Source organism: Adiantum capillus-veneris, chromosome 1, assembly GCF_014529385.1.
Source record: "Adiantum capillus-veneris isolate H3 chromosome 1, ASM1452938v2, whole genome shotgun sequence".
NCBI lineage: Eukaryota > Viridiplantae > Streptophyta > Polypodiopsida > Polypodiales > Pteridaceae > Adiantum > Adiantum capillus-veneris.
In genome coordinates, this window is record NC_140931.1 from 130,809,326 (window position 1) to 130,828,914 (window position 19,589).

The 19,589-nt window shown below is 42.8% G+C and overlaps 1 protein-coding gene across 2 annotated transcripts in view; it reads right to left on the reverse strand.

The window, feature by feature from the left end:
• Positions 1-222: 222 nt before the first annotated feature.
• Positions 223-19,589, reverse strand: part of GCR1 (G-protein-coupled receptor 1) — a 102,349-nt gene continuing 82,982 nt past the window's right edge. The window contains exons 6-9 of one of the 2 annotated variants that reach the window (XM_086520601.1): positions 13,091-13,147; positions 12,292-12,435; positions 1,040-1,110; positions 223-925 (exon numbers count right to left, since the gene is read on the reverse strand). In XM_086520601.1, coding sequence (XP_086376727.1) covers positions 823-925; positions 1,040-1,110; positions 12,292-12,435; positions 13,091-13,147 — 375 coding nt within the window. In that variant the 3' untranslated portion in view covers positions 223-822. Of the gene's footprint in view, positions 926-1,039; positions 1,111-1,189; positions 1,634-12,291; positions 12,436-13,090; positions 13,148-19,589 lie in introns of those variants that run through there. The other variant, XM_086520604.1, reaches the window with a different exon arrangement.

Consider the following 19,589-nt stretch of genomic DNA (forward strand, 5'->3'; position numbering starts at 1 on the left):
TGCAACCACTTGCTCCTATCCTGCTATCTATTACTCGTCCAAAGTAACTTTTCTATAACAAACAAATCAAGCTGTAACATTTCATTCGGAATTGAGGTCAGAAATGCGCAAAATTCACTCACATCACTCTTCCTTTGTGAGGCAGAAAAAGTGAAGATGTCGGTGTGCATGCGTAAAGCAGAAACATGGACCCTCAAAGACTAACCTTTTCACAATTTGAAATCTTTGAATCTCTTATACTATTCATTACCTTGACCATTTTCCCGGTCACAATTGATGCACCTAGAGAAGGCATACCTAGGTCAATCTTAGAAAACAAGGATGTGCATCTACACAAATTCAACTCTTTCCTGGTATGGTCTTTGAAACATCCAGGGGTGAGGAACGTTCTGTGCTCTTATCAGGTTGCAATATATAGCACCTTGTACTCCCTTTCCAACGGGGTGTGATTTACAATCTCGAGGCATGTAACTCCTAAGTTACACCTGGCTCAATTGCAACATTGTCTCTACAATTTGAACAGCCTAAATTTACACGTGCATTTCAATAACTCTTCGTCCTTCATAATCCAAAGAAGGCTATGGTTGTTTCTGTCACATATACCTGTATCAAGAATCTTATCTATACCTACATGTAACAATGATACCTTCCTTGTAGGCTACGTGGTGTCAAGATATTGTGTCCAGGGATTTCCACATACAAATTAGTTTGTCTTTCAAAGGATAGTAATTAATGAATTGGGTGGATGGAGGGGACTATGTTTTAGAAACTTGAGTCCAAGAGCAACATTACACAAAAAACTGTGTAAATGGATGGGATGTATCACACATTGTCTTGACTATCAAGCTGCTCCAACTCGTTTTCTTGAACTTCTCCAAGCTTCATGAAGCCAGCTCGCTTCCAACGTAATTTTTCTGGCCAATATCTACAGGATACAACCACACGAATATGCGCCTTAGACTTGATCTTCTTGTATATACTCAGGCAATTTAATCACATCATTCATAAACAACGCTGATCATTAATTTGTATAACATACTGCTCAGTCCTCTCTTGCAGGGTCCTACGCACAGAGGCATTCAGCCCGTAAGCAATTGAATTGAAAAGTCCCTGCATAGAATAGACTGTATAAGAAAAATCCCAAAAAATTGGCCAGGACTGAGGAAACTAAAGAAGTCAGTTTGGCATACACATATAAGCAGTGTTTAGTCAATAAAGTTTTTGTGCTATAGTGAAAGTACTAAAAGCTCCTGCAAAAATTCCCACATAATAACTGTGTAGAGGTTTGTTATCAAGCTCGCTTCGAGTCACTCTTGAATCTTGAATACGATTACAGACTTTTCTTTACCATAGAAGAGAATTGTGAACCCACTATAAGAGGCTACCCACACATTCCAGCAGATATCTTGCAGACATAGAAAAGTCCAAAGCATTAACAACCGCCTTTCTAAGACCAAAGGCCTACCACCAAGCACCAAGCCTAAACCTCTGCAATAGAGCCTAGAATCTGCATCAAAATCTCATGGCCGAAAATCACCTACTTGAACACAAGAACGGAAGGCACTCCAGCAACCAACCACGAGGTTGTGGTGCAGTGCAACTTCCAAAAGTTCTGCATCTGTCATAAAAAAATCTGCAGAGGAGGGCTACTGTAAGGATTCTAGATGCTAATCCTTAATTAAGTACTTAAACTCATGATTAAGACTTAAGAAACTGAAACTGAACTTAGAGACAAGACTTAGAAGACTCTGTGTTTGATTGATTGAAAATGTGATACAAGGGTTCCTTTTATAGGAATTGAATAGTCATCCGTGAAGAGGCATGTCTCTTTGTGAAGAGACATGACTTTAGGCAAAAAGACATCCTTTCGGCGAAGAGCTGCCACCATTGGGTGAAGAGTCGCATCCGTAAGGTGAAGGGGTGTGACCAGTCGTCGAAGGAGTGTGGCTTTGGTGAAGAGGTATGTCTTTTGGGCGAAGGGGTGTGACCATTCGAGAACAGGAGTCCTCCTGGGTTAGTCACACTTCGCATCTGCATCTGTAATGAATCAAGAAGAGTGTAACAGGTCACAATCGTGACATTCCCTCCCATTTAAATTAAAACCCCGTGTTTAGATGAAAGTCTTCCGCTTGTCAAAGAATTCTTGAAGAAGGTTTGGGTACTGCTGCATATCTTTATCCGTCTGCCAAGTTGAGTCTGACTCATCAAGATCCATCCACTTGACAAGAAATTCTGTTGTGATCTTTCGTCTTGTTTCTTTTTGTCTAACATCAAGAATCTTTTCTAGAACAAGAATTATGTGTTCATCCTCAATTTCTGGCACATAAGAAGATAAGTCTGGAATTGGCGAATCTCCTTGTATGTACTATTTGAGCCAAGAAATAAGGAAAGTTGGATGAAGTTTTCCCCATGAGAGTGGAAGTTCCAACTTGTAACTGACAACTGAGTACTTCTTGATTATTTTGAAAGGTCCATAGAAGCGAGGGCGCAACTCTGGAAAGACCGATTTCACAGTTTTTTAGCGATGAGGTGCTACATATAATAAAACCAAATCTCCCTCTTGGAAATCTGCATGTCGTCGATGCTTATTGGCTTGTTTTTGGTACTTTTGTTGGACATGAACCAACTTGTCACGTACTTGAATAAGTACATCTTGCATTTCTTGAACCAACTGATCTGCTAGAGCTACTTTGTGTTGAAGAACAAAGTGTGTCGATATCAGAGGAGTATGCCCATAAGCTGCTTGGAATGGAGTCATGCCAGTTACTGAATGGATAGAGTTATTGTATGCGAACTCTACAAGTGGCAAATACTCTTCCCATGACCCCAATCAAATTTGTATGTAATGTCGAAGCATTTCTTCCAAAATTTGATTCACTCTTTCTGTCTGACCATCAGTTTGAGGATGGTATACTGAGCTGAATAACAAATTTGTACCAAGGGATTTGAAGAGGGATGTCCAAAAATGCCCTGTGAATTTTGGATCTCTGTCTGAAACAATAGACTTTGGTAATCCATGTAATCTGAAAATGTGTTGCACAAACAATTGCGCAACGTCTGGAGCCGAGGCAGCTTTCTTGCAAGGAATAAAGTGTGCCATCTTTGAAAACCGATCAACCACTACGAGAATCTGTGCATTGCCTTTCTGAGAACGAGGCAATGTAGTGATAAAATCCATGCTGACACTTTCCCATCTTTCTTGAGGTACCAGCAAAGGATGAAGTAACCCTTGAGGAAGTTGTCGAGAAGCCTTCATTATTTGACAGGAATGACAAGCTTTGACAAACTTGATAACATCTTGCTGCATTTGTGGTCAAAAATATGTTGCAGATAACAATCTGTATGTCTTGTTGATGCCTGGATGAGCAGCAAAAGGGACTTCATGATGTTCTTGGATCAAAAATTTTCGCAATGGTGCATTGTGTGGAACACAAATGCGATCAATGTAATACAGCAAGTCATTGATAATGGTGTAAGCTGCAAGCATATTCATCTCTGTAGGAGTCGGAGTAGAGGATTTAAGAGCTTGAAATGCATCCCTAAAATCTCGATCTGTCAAATACTCATGCTTGAAACAAGCAGATATTTCCATCTACACACCGGAAATGGCAAAGTTGATAGCTCGAGGCATGCGGCTTAAGGCATCTGCAACTGCATTTGCAAGGCCTGGCACGTATTGAATAATCATATGAAAATTTGCCAAGAACTCAACCCATCGTCCTTGACGAGGATTCATCACAGGTTGAGTAAAAATGTATGTCAATGACTGATGATCTGTCTACACCACGGAATCTGCGCCAAGAAGATAGTGTTTCCAAGTGCGGTAAGCATGAACAATGGCTAAGAATTCCTTGTCATAAATTGGGTATCTCATTTGTATGGCTGAAAATTTGCGGCTGTCAAAAGCAATGACACGCTCATTCTGCATAAGAACACCTCCAGAAGCACAATCTGACGCATAGGTCATGACCTGAAAAGGTTAAGTGGAATCTACAATAGCCAAAACTGGAGTTGTCGTCAAGGCGTGTTTAAGGGCTTTGAACGACTGTTCTGCTTCTTCAGTCCATTGAAGTTTATCCTGCTTGGTAAGTTCAGTCAAAGGAGCTGCAATGTCGGAGAATTTGTGGACCTTGTTATGATAGAAGTTTGCAAGTCCCAAAAAAGAGCGCACATCTGAAATGGTGAGCGGTAAAGGCCAATCCACTATTACCTGTATTTTCTTGGGATCGACTGCAACGCCACTAGCAGAAATAATGTGACCAAGGTATTCCACGTGATTCTTGAAGAAATCACTTTTCTTCTTATTGATGTATAGCACATTGGTTCGCAAAACTTGGAAGACAAGCTTCAAATTTTCCTTGTGATCATCCATCCTTTGACTGAAAACTAAAATGTCATCCAAATACACGATCACGAACTTGTCCAAGTAAGGTCCGAAGATTTCGTTCATCAACGTCATGAAAGAGGCCGGGGCATTGGTTAACCCGAATGGTAATACTAGAAATTCATAGTGACCATACTTTGTGCGAAAAGTTGTCTTGTACTCATCACCAATGCGAATCCGAATTTGGTGATACCCTGATTTTAGATCAATTTTGGAGTAGATCTTTGCTCCCAATAACTGAAACAAAGAGCACATGGGTGACTTCTCAAGGGTTGGAGAGAGAAATGGCCTTTTATAAAGTGTTCTCTCCACATTACTAAGGAGGAATTATTGCACGACGGAGACACAAGGATTCACACATGTATCACATGTCATCTGACAACTTCACACCTCACAGCTCCTCCCATCAGCTCCAAAAAGAGACAAGTAGGTATACTTCAGTACCTCCGGATCCATGGATATACCAGCTACACGACTTAAAGCCAGAGACAGAGGAGCATTACATATATCGGTGCCAATGCATTATGAAATATGGGGACAATTTCAAAATCTCTTCAGAGTGGGCTTTGAGGTGGATTACATAGATTAGAGATGCCTTGAGCTTTTCTTGCTAAGGTTACGCAGACACAAAAATGCTTTATTATGAAGTTGGACGCTCTAGGAGAGAACCCATTCAGAGGCAAGTGACAAATATCTTCTAGGACAGCACCCCTCAAAGGAAACACAGAACACGTCACTTCTCAGTACATACTACATGGGACTCTCCTAGATAGAGCTAGAGAGATAAGTAGTTCTCGACACCCTCGTCCTTCGAGTCAACGAGATATTTCACATTGCCACTTCTATGCCATCATTGAGAGACAGAGACAGACACACACACAGAAATGAAATGTTAAATTAACGTCTTCAAAAGGCCAAAATGACCTATGCGACCAAAAAGTTACAATTGGTGAATCTGATACCATGTCTGAATACAGAAATTACAAAGTTACAAAGAACTAACACTAAAACACTAAGGAAGGAAATGGGGGGGGGGACGGGGGTCATCGGTGGGTTCGGATGAAATCTCTCATCGGTCGCTGTCGGATCTCATCGACCTCCTCCATGGTCAATACTCTGGTTGGGCGTCTTGCATGTCGAGCTAGAGTGATCTGTATCTTTTGTTGTAGCCTTCGTCGGTAGTGGGAGATCCCTCGAGGTCGTGGGCGTCTGGATCTGCCAAGCTCAGTGGCTCAGTCAAGCAGCGTACCCCTAGTATGAGTAGGCTCTGAGATCTGCTATAATGACTGCTCCGTTGGCTCTCCTCTGGCTGGTGTAAAGAAATCTGTGATTCGTCTGTGAGACTGTCTTTCCCCTAATGTCCTCAGCAAGCTCTCTTCAAGTCTGCGCATCTCTAGCAGGAACAATCCAAGACATCGACTCTAGAAAAAGGTCTGAAACCTTCTCTGAATACGCAGTGGAAGCGGCCACATATCTCATAGTATGCTGGGTAGTGACATGTGTAGTGCAGCTCTATCTCTGGCTCTAAGTTACACAGCTGACATATCCTGGCCCCTGCTGGCATCCCTCGATATCGACCAGTCTCGATCTACAGCTGATGTGAGGATGTGCGTATATGTCCAATAGCGTATCTTATCCCATGAGATAAGTGTGTATCCATGTATGTGCATATCTATCCAATAGCGCATCTTATCCCATGAGATAAGTGTGTATCCATGTATGCAGGCCTAGTCACAAAGCCGTCCTCCGTGAGTTGGAGAAGATGCTCTCTGTAGAAGGCCATCTTCGTGCCCAACTCCTGTGTCGGTTGTATCCATGTGCTCTTGGTATCTAGTTGAATCAGATCCTGGCGTATGAGTCTGGTGATCTCTGTCCGGGTGAGAGACAGGTGCATCGAGGGAGTACTGAAGCAAAGGTAATCTATCCATGTTGAGACCATGCGACTGAAACCATGCTGTCATCTGTCCATACCAACATGTTGTATCGCCTTGTAGAGCTAGTTGTCGAGATGACTCTAGGGCAAGCCAAGCATATCTGTCCCTAGGGAGATTCCATAGACCGTGCATAAAGGATACTGATCTAGTCAATGCCTCCACCACGGGGGGGGGGGGGGGGGGGTGCCAGCTAGCTCGGCTCGGATAATCTCATGTGGTACTGAGGCCCTAGCCCAAATCATCCGAGTGATCATAGAGAAAAAAGGCCTCTCCATACATCTCCATCCATCTGTGTTGCCAAATCTCCCATGGTCCACAAAGCTACAATAGATCCTCTTGCCATGGTGTCTACCCTCCTCAATAATAGCTCTGAGTGTCAGAATCTGGTCAAGAGTGGAGAAACCTCTCCTGAAACCTGTTTGCCATGGTGCTCTTATGCCCTCTCGCTCTGACCATCTACTCAACTCTTGCTCAAGAATGGATGCATACGACCTAGCTAATGTGTGACCAACCATGATGGTGCGATAATTCGCGACAATCATGGGATCTCCTGACTTGAAAATAGGCACAATCGTAGACAACTCCAAATCTCCGAGAAGCCTTCATACATGGCTCGATTAAACATCATAGCCGGGAGCTCTGCAAGCATATCTCTGACATGGATGAAGTGCTCTGCTACTAGACCATCATGATCATGTGCTCTCCTTGTCTTCATCCTGTCAATGGCTTTCCTTACCCTCTCGGCAGTAAAGAAAGAACATGTCTCCGGGCATGTCTCTAGTGGGTCCGGCGGAGGTGGTTGCCTCGATGCTGTGTAGAGAGATGTGGCATATTCCCCCCATGTCTCAGTGGAGGTGACCGCTCAAGGTGGTGAATGCTCGTGGAATAGCCTCCATGCTTCGCTTGAGTCCTGACTTATAAATAACTAATACAGATCCCACTCTAGCTGAGATAGATAAGCCCTTTTCTTCGTTGCAGTAGTAGGCGACGAAAGATAATCCGTGAATGTCTTTGTGTGGTAATACCCATGAGCACTTCCCTCTATAATTTGATCATACCAACTGTTCTGGGGGCATGCTCCCAGATCGTCTCCATGTGGGCTGGCTGTGGGGTATGCCTCTGATGCTACATCATGGAGCGTCTCTGTCAGTATCTGAGTGAGTTCATCTAGTGGCCGACCCGACTGTTGGGTGCATAGTTGCCTGTATATCTCATCCATATACACAGAATCCGTCTCCCTCATGAAGGTATACCGAGTGTGTGTGGGGACCTCTCCTAATGGAGCTGTGCTGAACTGAAAGGTCAAGGTGAAAGACAAGATAGCATGATCAACTGCTACTCCAACTGGCCTAGTGCCCACCATGAAATCTTGAAAGAATGGAATGAGACCTGGCTGGGCCATAACATAATCCATTGTGCTGGCACCATGTCGGTGTGGAAAGCAAGTAGAACCTCCAGCTGTCGAAAATCTTTGTAGGCCATTCACAATGGCCAATCTATGTGCAGTTCCCATATCTATCAAGTATCTGTTATATTCAATGTATTCCTCATCTTGTGATAGTCTGGATAGACCCATCTTTGTGACGTCCAGCTCCCTAAGCATCTCCTCCGAAGTATCATAAAATTGTCTGAAGGTGGGCAGTCCTAACATTGAAATCCCCTAGTATGATAAGTCACCATCCTTAGAAAACTTCCATATGTCATTATCCAAAATAGCAAAGGGGGATTGTCCTCTAAATGATGCATATACTGGCATACTAGGAGGAAAGTAACAAATAGCAATGTAGAGGTATCTACCCGTCTCTGCCCTGAGCCTCACCCACATGTACCTAGCCTGTTCATCCTTGCGTGCTATATATATCAGTGGCTGCAACTCCTCCTTGAATAGATGTGCCACTCCCCCCGAGCCCCGTCCTCGATGGTCTGATCTCATCTCCTGTCTGCAGGCTGTCTCCCATTTATATCCACTCACCTGTGGCACGGATTGCCCAAGTGCTTGATGCGTCTCAGAATAGAAAATGATGTCTCTCCCCATGAAGCTATCCTCAAAGGCCCCTACATCAAGACGGAGTGACCCATTACACTTCTAGGTTGCCATCTTTAGTGTGGTGCCATAGGTCTCGCACCGTCATGTCGGACGTCGCTCCAATATCACCCCTTTCCATCCATGTAAAAAGCAATCTTCCCCTTTTCCCTTGCTGCTCTAATTTCCGGCACTACTTCTTACAAATGAGCAATCTGCGTAAGGGTGAGGTCATCTCCAAGAAAGATGCCAGTCTTCTTTAGAGTCGGTCTCTTCTTCAAGAAATCCTTCTTCACTTCCATGGAGGGGAAGCGGAGAATGAGTGCCCTTTCCTTCGAGGTTTCTCCTTTGCTCCCACTTTTCTTAGTGCCCACTCTCCAAGCCCTCGTATGCGTCTCCTTGTTGACCCCCACCAAAGTCATGAGTTCTTTCACCACTTTATCCACATTATCTTGGTCTCTGAGGCCGCATATCCTTACGTGTCAGGCCCGCACACGTCTCCTTTGCTCCTCTTCTAGTGTCAAGTTGATGATGGTTGGTGTGGGGGTGGGGGTTATTTCCTTGCCTTTTCCTTTCTTGACAATCTCGATCCATTTTGGCCTTTTTTGCTTTTTGTTGGGTCTTTGTGATGACATCTACCCACGAGGTCGTCATTTCTTTTTGTTGCTCCCCACCTTTGATGGCCCGTACGTGTTCCTTGATCGTGTTAAGCTCTTCAATGACAGAGGGTTGAAGCTCTCCCTCTTCGAGGACATTCTGCGATCGCACCTCTGCAAGCTCTTTCTTCAGTAGTGCGATTTCCTCATGTTGGGCCTTCATGCGATCCTTGAGTGTATGTATCGTGCTTTCCTGTGCTGCCACGCGTGCGTCGAGTTCATTAATAGTACCTAGGAGGTGGCGGTTGATCTTGCTGATGGACTCGCTCAATTCTTCTTTGCATTTTTAAATGGCATCCTCCACCGGGTCATCCTTGCCATTCTACTTTCTCATGATTGAAAGGCCGCAACCGGAGAGGGAGAGGGGTACAGGAGTGAAGAAGAGGTTCCCCCCCGCCCCCCTCCCCCCCCCCCCCCCCCCCTCTCTCTCTCTCTCTCTCTCTCTCTCTCTCTCTCTCTCTCTACGCGGGCAAAGACCCTCTCTCTACCCTTTCTCTCTCTATGCTATTCATATGTTTCTCTCTCTACACTTCTTTTTTTTCTCTCTCTACACAATTTTCCCCCCCTCTTTCTCTCTCTACGCAATTCTCCCCCCCCCCCTCTCTTTCTCTTTCTACGCGCTAGGTTAGGGAATTGCAAGGAGAGCACGAGGAAGCAACAGGGGCAGCTGAGGGAGGGGGCCCCGGGGGGGGGGAGCAGGTGGAGCAGTAGCGCGCGTAGCAGGCAGAGCGGGAGCAGGGGCAGCGGGAGCAGGGAGCGAGCGAGGGCAGCGCGAGCGGGAGCAGGTGGAGCAGCACAGAGAGAGAGAGAGAGAGAGAGAGAGAGAGAGAGAGAGAGAGAGAGAAATGAAATGAAATGTAATATTAACGTCTTCAAAAGGCCAAAATGACCTATGAGACCAAAAGGTTACATGTGGTGAATCTAATACCAGGTCTGGGTACAAAAAGTACAAAGAGTTGAAAAGAAAATAGTGGGTAGGGGTGAAAGGTGATACAAGGGGAATACAAAGGGTGAGCTAATACAATGGAGCTCTCTGACAGTCGAGGCATCATATACATATACATCAGTATCCAAAAGGCTATAGAGATTCAATGTCCTCCCCTATGTCGCGCCAGTATGGTATGGATCCTCTGTCGCAGTGTGCGTCGATGTCGAGAGGGCCCCCTCATCCGAGAGAGAGAGAGAGAGAGAGAGAGAGAGAGAGAGAGAGAGAGAGAGAGAGAGCAACTCATAAGAGGCTTTTCATAGAAAAGGAGATCATAGTTCCCACAAGGGAATGGATTCTAGAACGCGCTTGCTGGTGGGAATGCAAACACGAAGCCTGATTCCCGTTTTTGACTGATTTTTATGGCAAGAAGCAGTTGTGTGAATATTAGAGGTGTCCACAAAGGTTGCATTGGGTCAACATCCCAAATTGGAATATGCATCATCTACAATGATTGCCATCTTTCTAGCATTGTGATACAATGTTATGACCATAATGTTTCTGGAGTGGTTAGTGACTATCAAAGCTCTATAACTAATAGCCACTAAATTTCCCCCCCACTTTTTACTCCCATTCTTACCCTCCATTCCTTGTTTCCTATTCTTGGTCATTTGCCCATTCCTATGTGGCTATGAAGGAGATTGATGCCATGATGCAACGGCTCATGAGTGAGTTTATGAGATGGTGCCAATAGTGACAGCCGATCAAGAGCATAGTTTTTCAATAATAATATGGTCAATTTACCGTACTTAAATACTCGTATGATATTTGGTGTATGATATGAGCAAACATACTTGCCTGGCTTATCAATATTGAGAATCGAAAGATTGAATATATTTAACATTGGAAAATGGCCAATGGTATTTACAAGCTTTTCAGTTGGTGGCCATCAAGTTTCTAAACTATGAAGAACATATAGTTGACATGTGCATGTTTTTTTGGGTCCATAATAATATTCAAATTTCAATGTATAAAATCCCTTCGGAGTTCAAACCATACTTTTTCCATGCCGTATAGTTGCCATATGGAAAAGCTATGCTTGGAAGATCAGGCGTTGGAAGATATGCTACCAGCTGCCTCTATTTATTAACTTGTTTGGTTAAAAAATTAGCGCTTTTTACCTTAGTCTTTTGTACTAGACATTTGAATCATATGACGATGATGTAATTTTCCGTCTCATAGGTCTTTAAACATTTGCAGATGCACATAAACCTTTCATTTCATTTCATTCCTCTCTACTCCTTGATTACGATATTATTAAGGCATGGTGATTCTAGCTAATTGTAAGGAGAAATTGCTGCGGCCATTTATCCATGACAACTAGGAATCTATGATTATCCAAGTTAGCAACCCACCTAGGATCTCACTGATACGAATGGTCTCAGGAAAATTGGCTTTGATCCTGAGATATCATACGCACAAGTGACTAGGCCATATTACAATGGTTCTGAGTAACGAAGGAAAGCAAGGGAAGGCTAGATGGCAGTATATTGATGCATAGCCAATTTCTGAGAAAATTCTCAAGGATGACATATGTCGAGCCTGCTTGCTTATCACTCATTTTCCAACTTCGAAAATGTAAGCAGCCCAAAAAGGCAATGTTTGCAAACCTGCGCTTTGGACTCATCAAGGTGTCAGTGCATGCCTGAATCATACACGATAGCACTTGTAACTTGCCATGAGTCCTAGGGTGGGCCTGGAGAGATTCTATGGACAATACATTGTTGGCTATTAAAGAAGGGACATTGAACTATTGTTGCTTTGAGTCAATTGCAGACTGACTTATAAGATACCCCATACAAGTTTTGCAAGCCTGCGCTTTGGACTCATCAAGGTGTCAGTGCATGCCTGAATCATACACGATAGCACTTGTACCTTGCCATGAGTCCTAGGGTGGGCCTGGAGAGATTCTATGGATAATACATTGTATGGCTATTAAAGAAGGGACATTGAACTATTGTTGCTTTGAGTCAATTGCAGACTGACTTATAAGATACCCCTTACAAGTTGATGTGTCACAAATGCTTGGTTGGTTGCGATGAGCATCTGATTTGTAAACAAGACTGACGACATTTAGTCAAAAGATACATTATGCAGTTGCTTTCATTTTATTAAGAAAAAGTATTAAGAAACACGAACAGAATGTGGTCAGATTATATATAAGTCACACTTATGTTTCATTTTTCTGTTTTCTCAGACTCAAAACAATAATTAAAATTTTCTGTAAGAAGGTGAAAGTAATCCAAGAAAAAGAACGCAAAAAACATTAAATTACATTGCAATATTTCAAAAGCACAAAACAGGCTTACCATTAATGCAGAAGTCCCCACATCCAAGCAGTAGAGCCAAAACAATTGGTCATGAGGGGCCACAAAATCATGTATTCTGTTGATTGTTCCAAATGCCCACGAACCTATCAGAATCAAGGGGTAATAACCCCAGCGGTTCATTGCCTGGAGAATCACAACCATATCTGATGAACATCCCAATCTAATGACGTAAACTTATATGAGCATTCTGTGCATTACGATATCGGCCTTTGTGTTAACCACCATGTGCTTCATGGTGATGGGTATGTATCGCCCCTCTACCTTGACGTCAGTAAGTAGGTATGGATCCTCTCTGTGTGATGTACCTAAGAAATTAAAGGCCTTCTATGATTTTTTTGGAGAAAACAGCTTGATATTTTCGATTTCTAAAATTTCATCGATCTCTTCAATGTGATGTAACTAAGTTAAAGGCCTTTTATAAATTTTTTGAGAGAACAGCTTAAAATTTTGGTGATGTTTTCATTTCAATTTCTAAATTTTCACCAATCTCTTAATTTTCATGTTTCTTCCCTTAATAACCTAACTAAAGAAGGAACAATAGCTCAAAATTATGTTTTTAGCCTCGCTGAATAAATCTAAAAAGTAAGTAGGAAAACAGGACACTTGAACTTTACTAGTGTTAGCATAACATTTTATTTCATGTCATTGACTCCTATTATAGCATCTCTCTGCCTTCATGTATGTTTTTGGGAAAAAGTGTGCGCGCCCTATCCCTAACCTTGCAGATAGTCTTCCGTAATTACTCAGTAACTTCTTCAAGTATACAGACACTACTTACCTTCACATCAGCCTTGACTTGTACTTGTCGTTGTCTATCAGACATTTCCACAGCCATCTATACCAAAAGGAAAACACAAACAATGATCTCAATTCACATCTTCAACATTTCTCCAACTCAGTGATTGAGTAATTAAATGCTACAATAGTGGCCCCCATAACAGTTCCTTTTACCCAGTCCAAGCATGTAAACATAACATGCATGCAGATACACCTACCTGCTTACATACATAAACATGCACACCCGCGCACAGATATATACATATACATATATATATCTACACACACGTGTATGTGTGTGTACTAAGTAACTACATATATGTATGTACAATGTACTATGTAACTACATACATCAAAATCGTTGGTGCACCTATAAATCCTATGCACACAAAAGTTCTACACACGATAAGTTTCTATTTTGGATCAGATGAAAAGATCGAATACTTTTTGTTTCAAATATTATGTGTCTTGAGTTTAAAATTGAAATTTTAATTAGGATACCAGGTAGGACTTTTCCAGCAGAAAAAGCATAGATTGAGAATTGCAAACTTCTTCAACCATAATAGTGATTGTTTTGCCCAAATTGGTTTTTACTATCACACGTCTACATCCTCTAGTCATAGGCTCACGAACTGGGACTATCCATACAGATGTTGCATTGCATAGGATATTTATATGCTTGCTGCCTTATTTTTGCATGCTAATTTCTTGCATGATTGTTGTGGATAGTTACAAAATATGGGGGTACCTGCTCAAAACTCTTGCCATATGTTATTTGCTAACATGTTTTTGTGGCTTGTGAACAAGTGGTAAGTATCCTCCTCTTTCGGGATTAGAAAATCCTAGGACTAGAGCCTTGGGCGACCAAAAAGTCACTTGGAACATTGAATATTGTGTGTTCATACACATTTTGATTTTTAAATGGACATAAAGGCCTTTCAATAAAGCCTATTGACCAATCAAAATGTGTTCATACACATTTTGATTTTTAAATGGACATAAAGGCCTTTCAATAAAGCCTATTGACCAACTTGAGAATTAAAAATCTTGACGAGTGAAGTCTAAAATGACTTGGGAAGTCCAAAATGACTTACTTATAAGTAAAGTTGCGGGTTCGAGCTTTATGGGGCACTTTTGGGGGCTGAAAACTCAGATTTTGCAGCATCCAGCCTTAAGGATCTCTTTTATCATCATGCACCACTATCCTCATTATATGTGGCTGTTTCTCATCAAAACAGTCTCATAACTTATTGAATTTTCTGTTTGCAAACATTTATCTCTCACACCTCTTTGGTCTAGATCATGGGACAGCTCTGTCATCAACCTTTTCTACAACCAAAGACTTTTGTCGCAAAGAATTGCATCAAAATTAAGCGTGAAACTTTGCTCAATCTACTCATGTAGCATTCTCTTGTAGTCCTATGTGCTTACATAGATTGTGGCTTCCATGCTCAAGAGACAATTGTCGGCCATGAAAGAGTAGAGAGAAGGGACAAACAGCTTAGAGGATCACCATCGACATTCTCTTTGACTTACATTGGTATGGAAGTTTAGCATTGTATTGCCCATGATACTATGTACAATTCTCCATTGAATAAAAGACGTCTTGAGGGAGAACCGGTTGTTCCAGTTCATTGTGTGCCTTGTTTCCTTTCAGCTTAGTCTTTGAGGTTATAGGAGTGTTTGTCCTCTTGGTGCCCACGAGCACATTTTAGCCAAGCTCCGTCAATCAAAACCTCAGGTTTAGACTCCTCTTTGGCATGCACAAGCATGAAAATGCTAGCCTACAGTCTCAACACTTACTTCCACAGGCTTCTATCAGATTTAGAATTTTCAACATCATATTGGTTCAACTTGTGCGACAAAGAGAATAAGAATGCAAAATAGACATACTGAAATCTATTTAAAGCCATCATGGCCCATGAGAACTAGAACAAACTATATCCCCAGCTAGAGAACGAGAAGGGCCTCTCAAATGACTTTGAAGTTGTTAGTACATGCTCTCGCAATCATCACACAATATCCAGTTCCTCAATCTGAATTTATTTAGCCATCTCATCCTCGTCAGATCTGTTGATATCCCAGCATAGTCATGTCAGTTATCACACCCACATCACACTGATCTTTTACAAATGTCTTGTGTCAAAGGTGCAACAGAAAAGGGTGAATCGGGTGACGATCTTGTCTGCAGCCTCGAACAAACTCCTCTCGGGACCACGCAGCCAATGGATCTCGGATCTATCGCGACAGATCTCCTCGGAAACGTCCTCCACTCGTGTACCGCCCATTGTATGGGCACGGGTGCAAGATCTACAGTAAAACCTGCAGCAGAGAGTGTCCAGGTGAAGGAGAGAGGAAACGCTAGAGAGAGATGATGGAATCGCTGGCCAAAAACGCTAGAGAGGGTGCACCAGCTAGAGAGAAAAATCTAAAGAGAAAATGTCCAAACGCTGACAAGCTCTGCATACAATTGATAGGCTAAATACAACCGTGGGAAAGGGGGGCTGCTCCTTATATAGGAGATGGTAAAAAATGCCCTACCTACATATGGAAAACCCCACGACTGAGAAATACTTGGCTAACTACTAATGAACGTGATAGTCACTATCACGAGGCTATGGCAACCACTAACCTTAGTTGTTGGTTTCTTTCCCTTGATTTTTATTTAATTCTTGGGACCCTCTTTTTAAAGTCACAAATAGCCAGACATTGTGTAGCCAGTGTGCCACAAGATGGTCGGGCCAGTCGGCACTAAAATCCAAGCAGTAAAAGGGTGTCTATGCTCAATTTAAAGTCATTTAGGCTCAATTTAAAGTCATTTAGGCCCCTCGCTACACTTATAAGTTGGTGGGCACTAGGAAATTAACTCAAGAGAGGCAAATTGGACACTTGGCGGCTCCAGAGCAATCTGCAAGCTTGCATGAAGAGGGGGCACCCAAATTTGTGAGAGAAGGCTGATTTCGATCATTGAAGTGACTACAGTCAGAGAGAGAGAGAGAGAGTGTGTGTGTGTGTGTGTGTGTGTGTGTGTGTAGTGGGTGCAGGTGATCACAGCTTTAATGGAAAGCTTGCCTTCTCCCTTGCTCTATGTAGCGCGACGATTTGCTCTCGCGCATCTCTCTCCCCCATTGGCACATATGGTAATGCCCAACTAGTTGGGCTTCTCAAATGACCATGTACAGTTTTGGGGGGGATTATGCGCGTTTGCCAAGGAAAGAGGCTTCTAAACAGGAACCGGATTAGCTAATTGCTAATCCCCCACAAGTACGCACATTTCCATCGCGAAGGATTGCGAAAACAGAGTTTTCTCGTGTGAAAACTTGTCCGTTTCAAAGGGGAACTGTCCCATTGTGTGCGGGACCACCAAAGACACGTGTAAACGTGTTTGCTTTGCCCAAAACGATCCAAAACAGAAAATTACAGCCTGCTGTGTTTTTCTGCAGGTTTAGGGTTTCGCTCCTAAACTGCAGGATAACGTTAGGGGAGCCTCGGGATGCTTAAACAAGGTTGTGGACACCTGACAGTGTCAAAACGGGAATTACAGCACGCTGAAATTGACCTGCAGCTCACTGGAAAGCTTCCTAACCGCAAGGGGAAGTGTCCTTGACATGTATTTTTGACCTACAGAGGGTTTTGCGCCGTTATGCTGGCGAAATTGGGTCAAAAACCTGCAATTACAGCCATGGACAGGTTTGGACAGCTTGGTGAGAGATAGGTGAAAGTGTTTGGGTTGTCTATTCGCAATAAGAAATACCGAAAGGGGCGCCAATCTTTGGGGCCAACCGGTTGTCGGCGTCTGCTTGGAGCGCTCTAGCTTCCAGGCCGTGTTCATTTGAATTGTTAATTCCAGTCCAGGTTTAATAATGAAGATTCTTTGTGTCCTAAAGTTCAAGTAAAGTAAATTTTTGGTTGAAAGCCAAAGTCTACTGCCCTATGGGCCCGTTTCAGTCACTTTAGTGACATGATGGAGAAAAACACTAGAAAGAGGAAACGCACACAAAAAACGCCATAGAGAGAAAGATCTAGAGAGAGAAGAAGAAGAAGAAAAGAATTTTAACATTGTAGGAAACTATCCCAAGAGACCTTAAAGATCTATCCGACGAGGAGAGTTGAACTCAAGACCTGTTATTTGAGATGGAAATGGCATAACCAATCTACCACACTTGGGTGATAGAAAGGTTATACCATTTTCCTCTTTTTGTTAGCGCGCGCGCGCACGCACGCACACACCCGAGAAGAAGAGAATTTTAACTTCGTAGGAAACTATCCCAAGAGACATTAAAGATCTATCCGACGAGGAGAGTTGAACTCAAGACCTCTTATTCAAGAGGGAAATGGCATAACCAATCTACCCCACAGGTGATAGAAAGGTTATTCCATTTTCCTCTTGAAAGAGAGAGAGAGAGAGAGAGAGAGAGAGAGAGAGAGCCCAAACATTGGAAACTCTGCATACACTAACGTACAGGGGGAGGGGGGCAGGGGCATATATAGGTAAATAGCAGAAATGCCCTACCTACAGGGCCAAAACCCCAGGACTGATAAATGCAAGACTCTATGCTAATAAATGTAAATGTGACATACTAGCCATATTTTTCGCAAGAGAAAAATGCAAAACATTGAGACTCTCACCCCGAAAACCCTAACAATAGGGTCCCGTCTCATGCCAGCCTTCCAAGTGCGCAACACCGTGGAATGCACCGCCGAGAAAGTATGTCTACCTCAGGTACGGTCGGGCACAGCCACAAAACAGCCGGCTCCCCAATCTGCTCCTGGGAGATACAGGAGACACCACTGGACATGAATTTGAAACTCAACACCCGCTCTGAGCTCCTAGACAGGGAACCAATCCAAGAGAGCTAGCATGAGAGGATAATGTCGCCTATGGTAGAGGTTTGGTGAAGATATCAGCAACTTTGTCGGACGTCGGAACATACTCTAGTCAAATAGAGCCATCCTTGGTCTTCTCATGAACATAATGGTACGGTATCTCTATATGCTTGGTCCGGGCATGAAAAATCAAGTTTTTTGCAATGGCTATATAACTCTGGTTGTCAAAGTAGCTCATGGTTGTCTGTTGCGGAAAGCCAATCTTTGGAGTAGCCTATGTAACCACACCGACTCACATGTAGCACTACAACCAACCCTATACTCTACATCTATGGATGATAAGGCAATCGTAGGCTCTTTCTTACTACTCTATGAAACTGCTCTTGAGCCAAAAGAGAAGGTGTAATGTAATAGACTTGGACACTCAAAGACAAAGATATATTGCAACACGTGAGAAACTGCAAACAACTGAGCAAAACTTAAAGAGAGAGAGAGAGAGAGAGAGAGAGAGAGAGGGGAAAAAGTCCATAGCTTTGGAAAAAGTCTCTCCTTACCCTTCCGCTTTCGTAAATGTGATTTCTCAAACTTGAGTAGCACCCAATCATTTTCCTTCAATTGCAAGTCACGTCGATGCTTGTTTGTTGCCTTCTTATGCCGTGCTTGAGACTTCTCCAAAGCCTCCCATACCTTGGCACAAGCATTAATCTGCTTCAAAAATCTTATACTTTGTGCTTAGAATCGGTGGAACCTTTCTGACACCCTCGACAATCTCAAATGGTACCTTCCCCATAGGCGTATGAATTGTGTTGTTGTAAGCAAACTCCACCAGGAGCAAAAACTTTTCCCACTAAGTCTTCTCATCAGAGATATATGACATCAACAAGTCTAAAACCACTAAGTTGGCTATCTCCGATTTCCCATCTGTATGTGGATGAAACGAGGACGAGAATTAAGCCGTGTGCCTATATTCTTCCATATTGCTCTCGAAAACAAAATTGTAAATCGAGGATCACTATCTGACACAATAGATTCAGGCATACCATGTAATTGGAAAATATGTAAGACAAACAGCTTGGCTAAATGATTGGCTTTCACTTTCTTCTTTACCGAAATGAAGTGAGCTTGTTTGCTGAACCAGTCGATGATAATCCAGATGCCATCATGTCCACTCTAAGTCTTTGGAAGATCAAAGATAAAGTCCATTGCTATACTCTCCCAAGGTCGGTTAGGAATTAGTAAAGGTTGCAGTAGACATGGTGCATTGTGTCTGTCAAACTTGACCTTCTGACACACTAAACAAGTGCGTACAAACTCATCCATATCCTTTCTGAGCCTAGGCCAGTAGAAATACTTTTCCACCCTCAATGCCTCTATGCCAGCAAAAGGTGGATTATGGCACTCTGTCAAGACCTTGTTTCTCAAGCCCTATGTAACACCCAACATCGTTTTTCGCTTTAAACAACCTGCATAGCCTGCAACTATCTCCCCAATTTGCAATCACTCAACAAAGTCAGGATATGTACAGTACTGATCAATCATATCTTCAAAATTCTATGGTGTATCGTCGAAATAGCCGATATCTGTGGCTTTCGAGACACTGCATATGCCACCAAATTCTTCTTTGCCGTAAAATGGAAAATTTGAAGGTGGAACTGCAACAAGATGTGTCACAA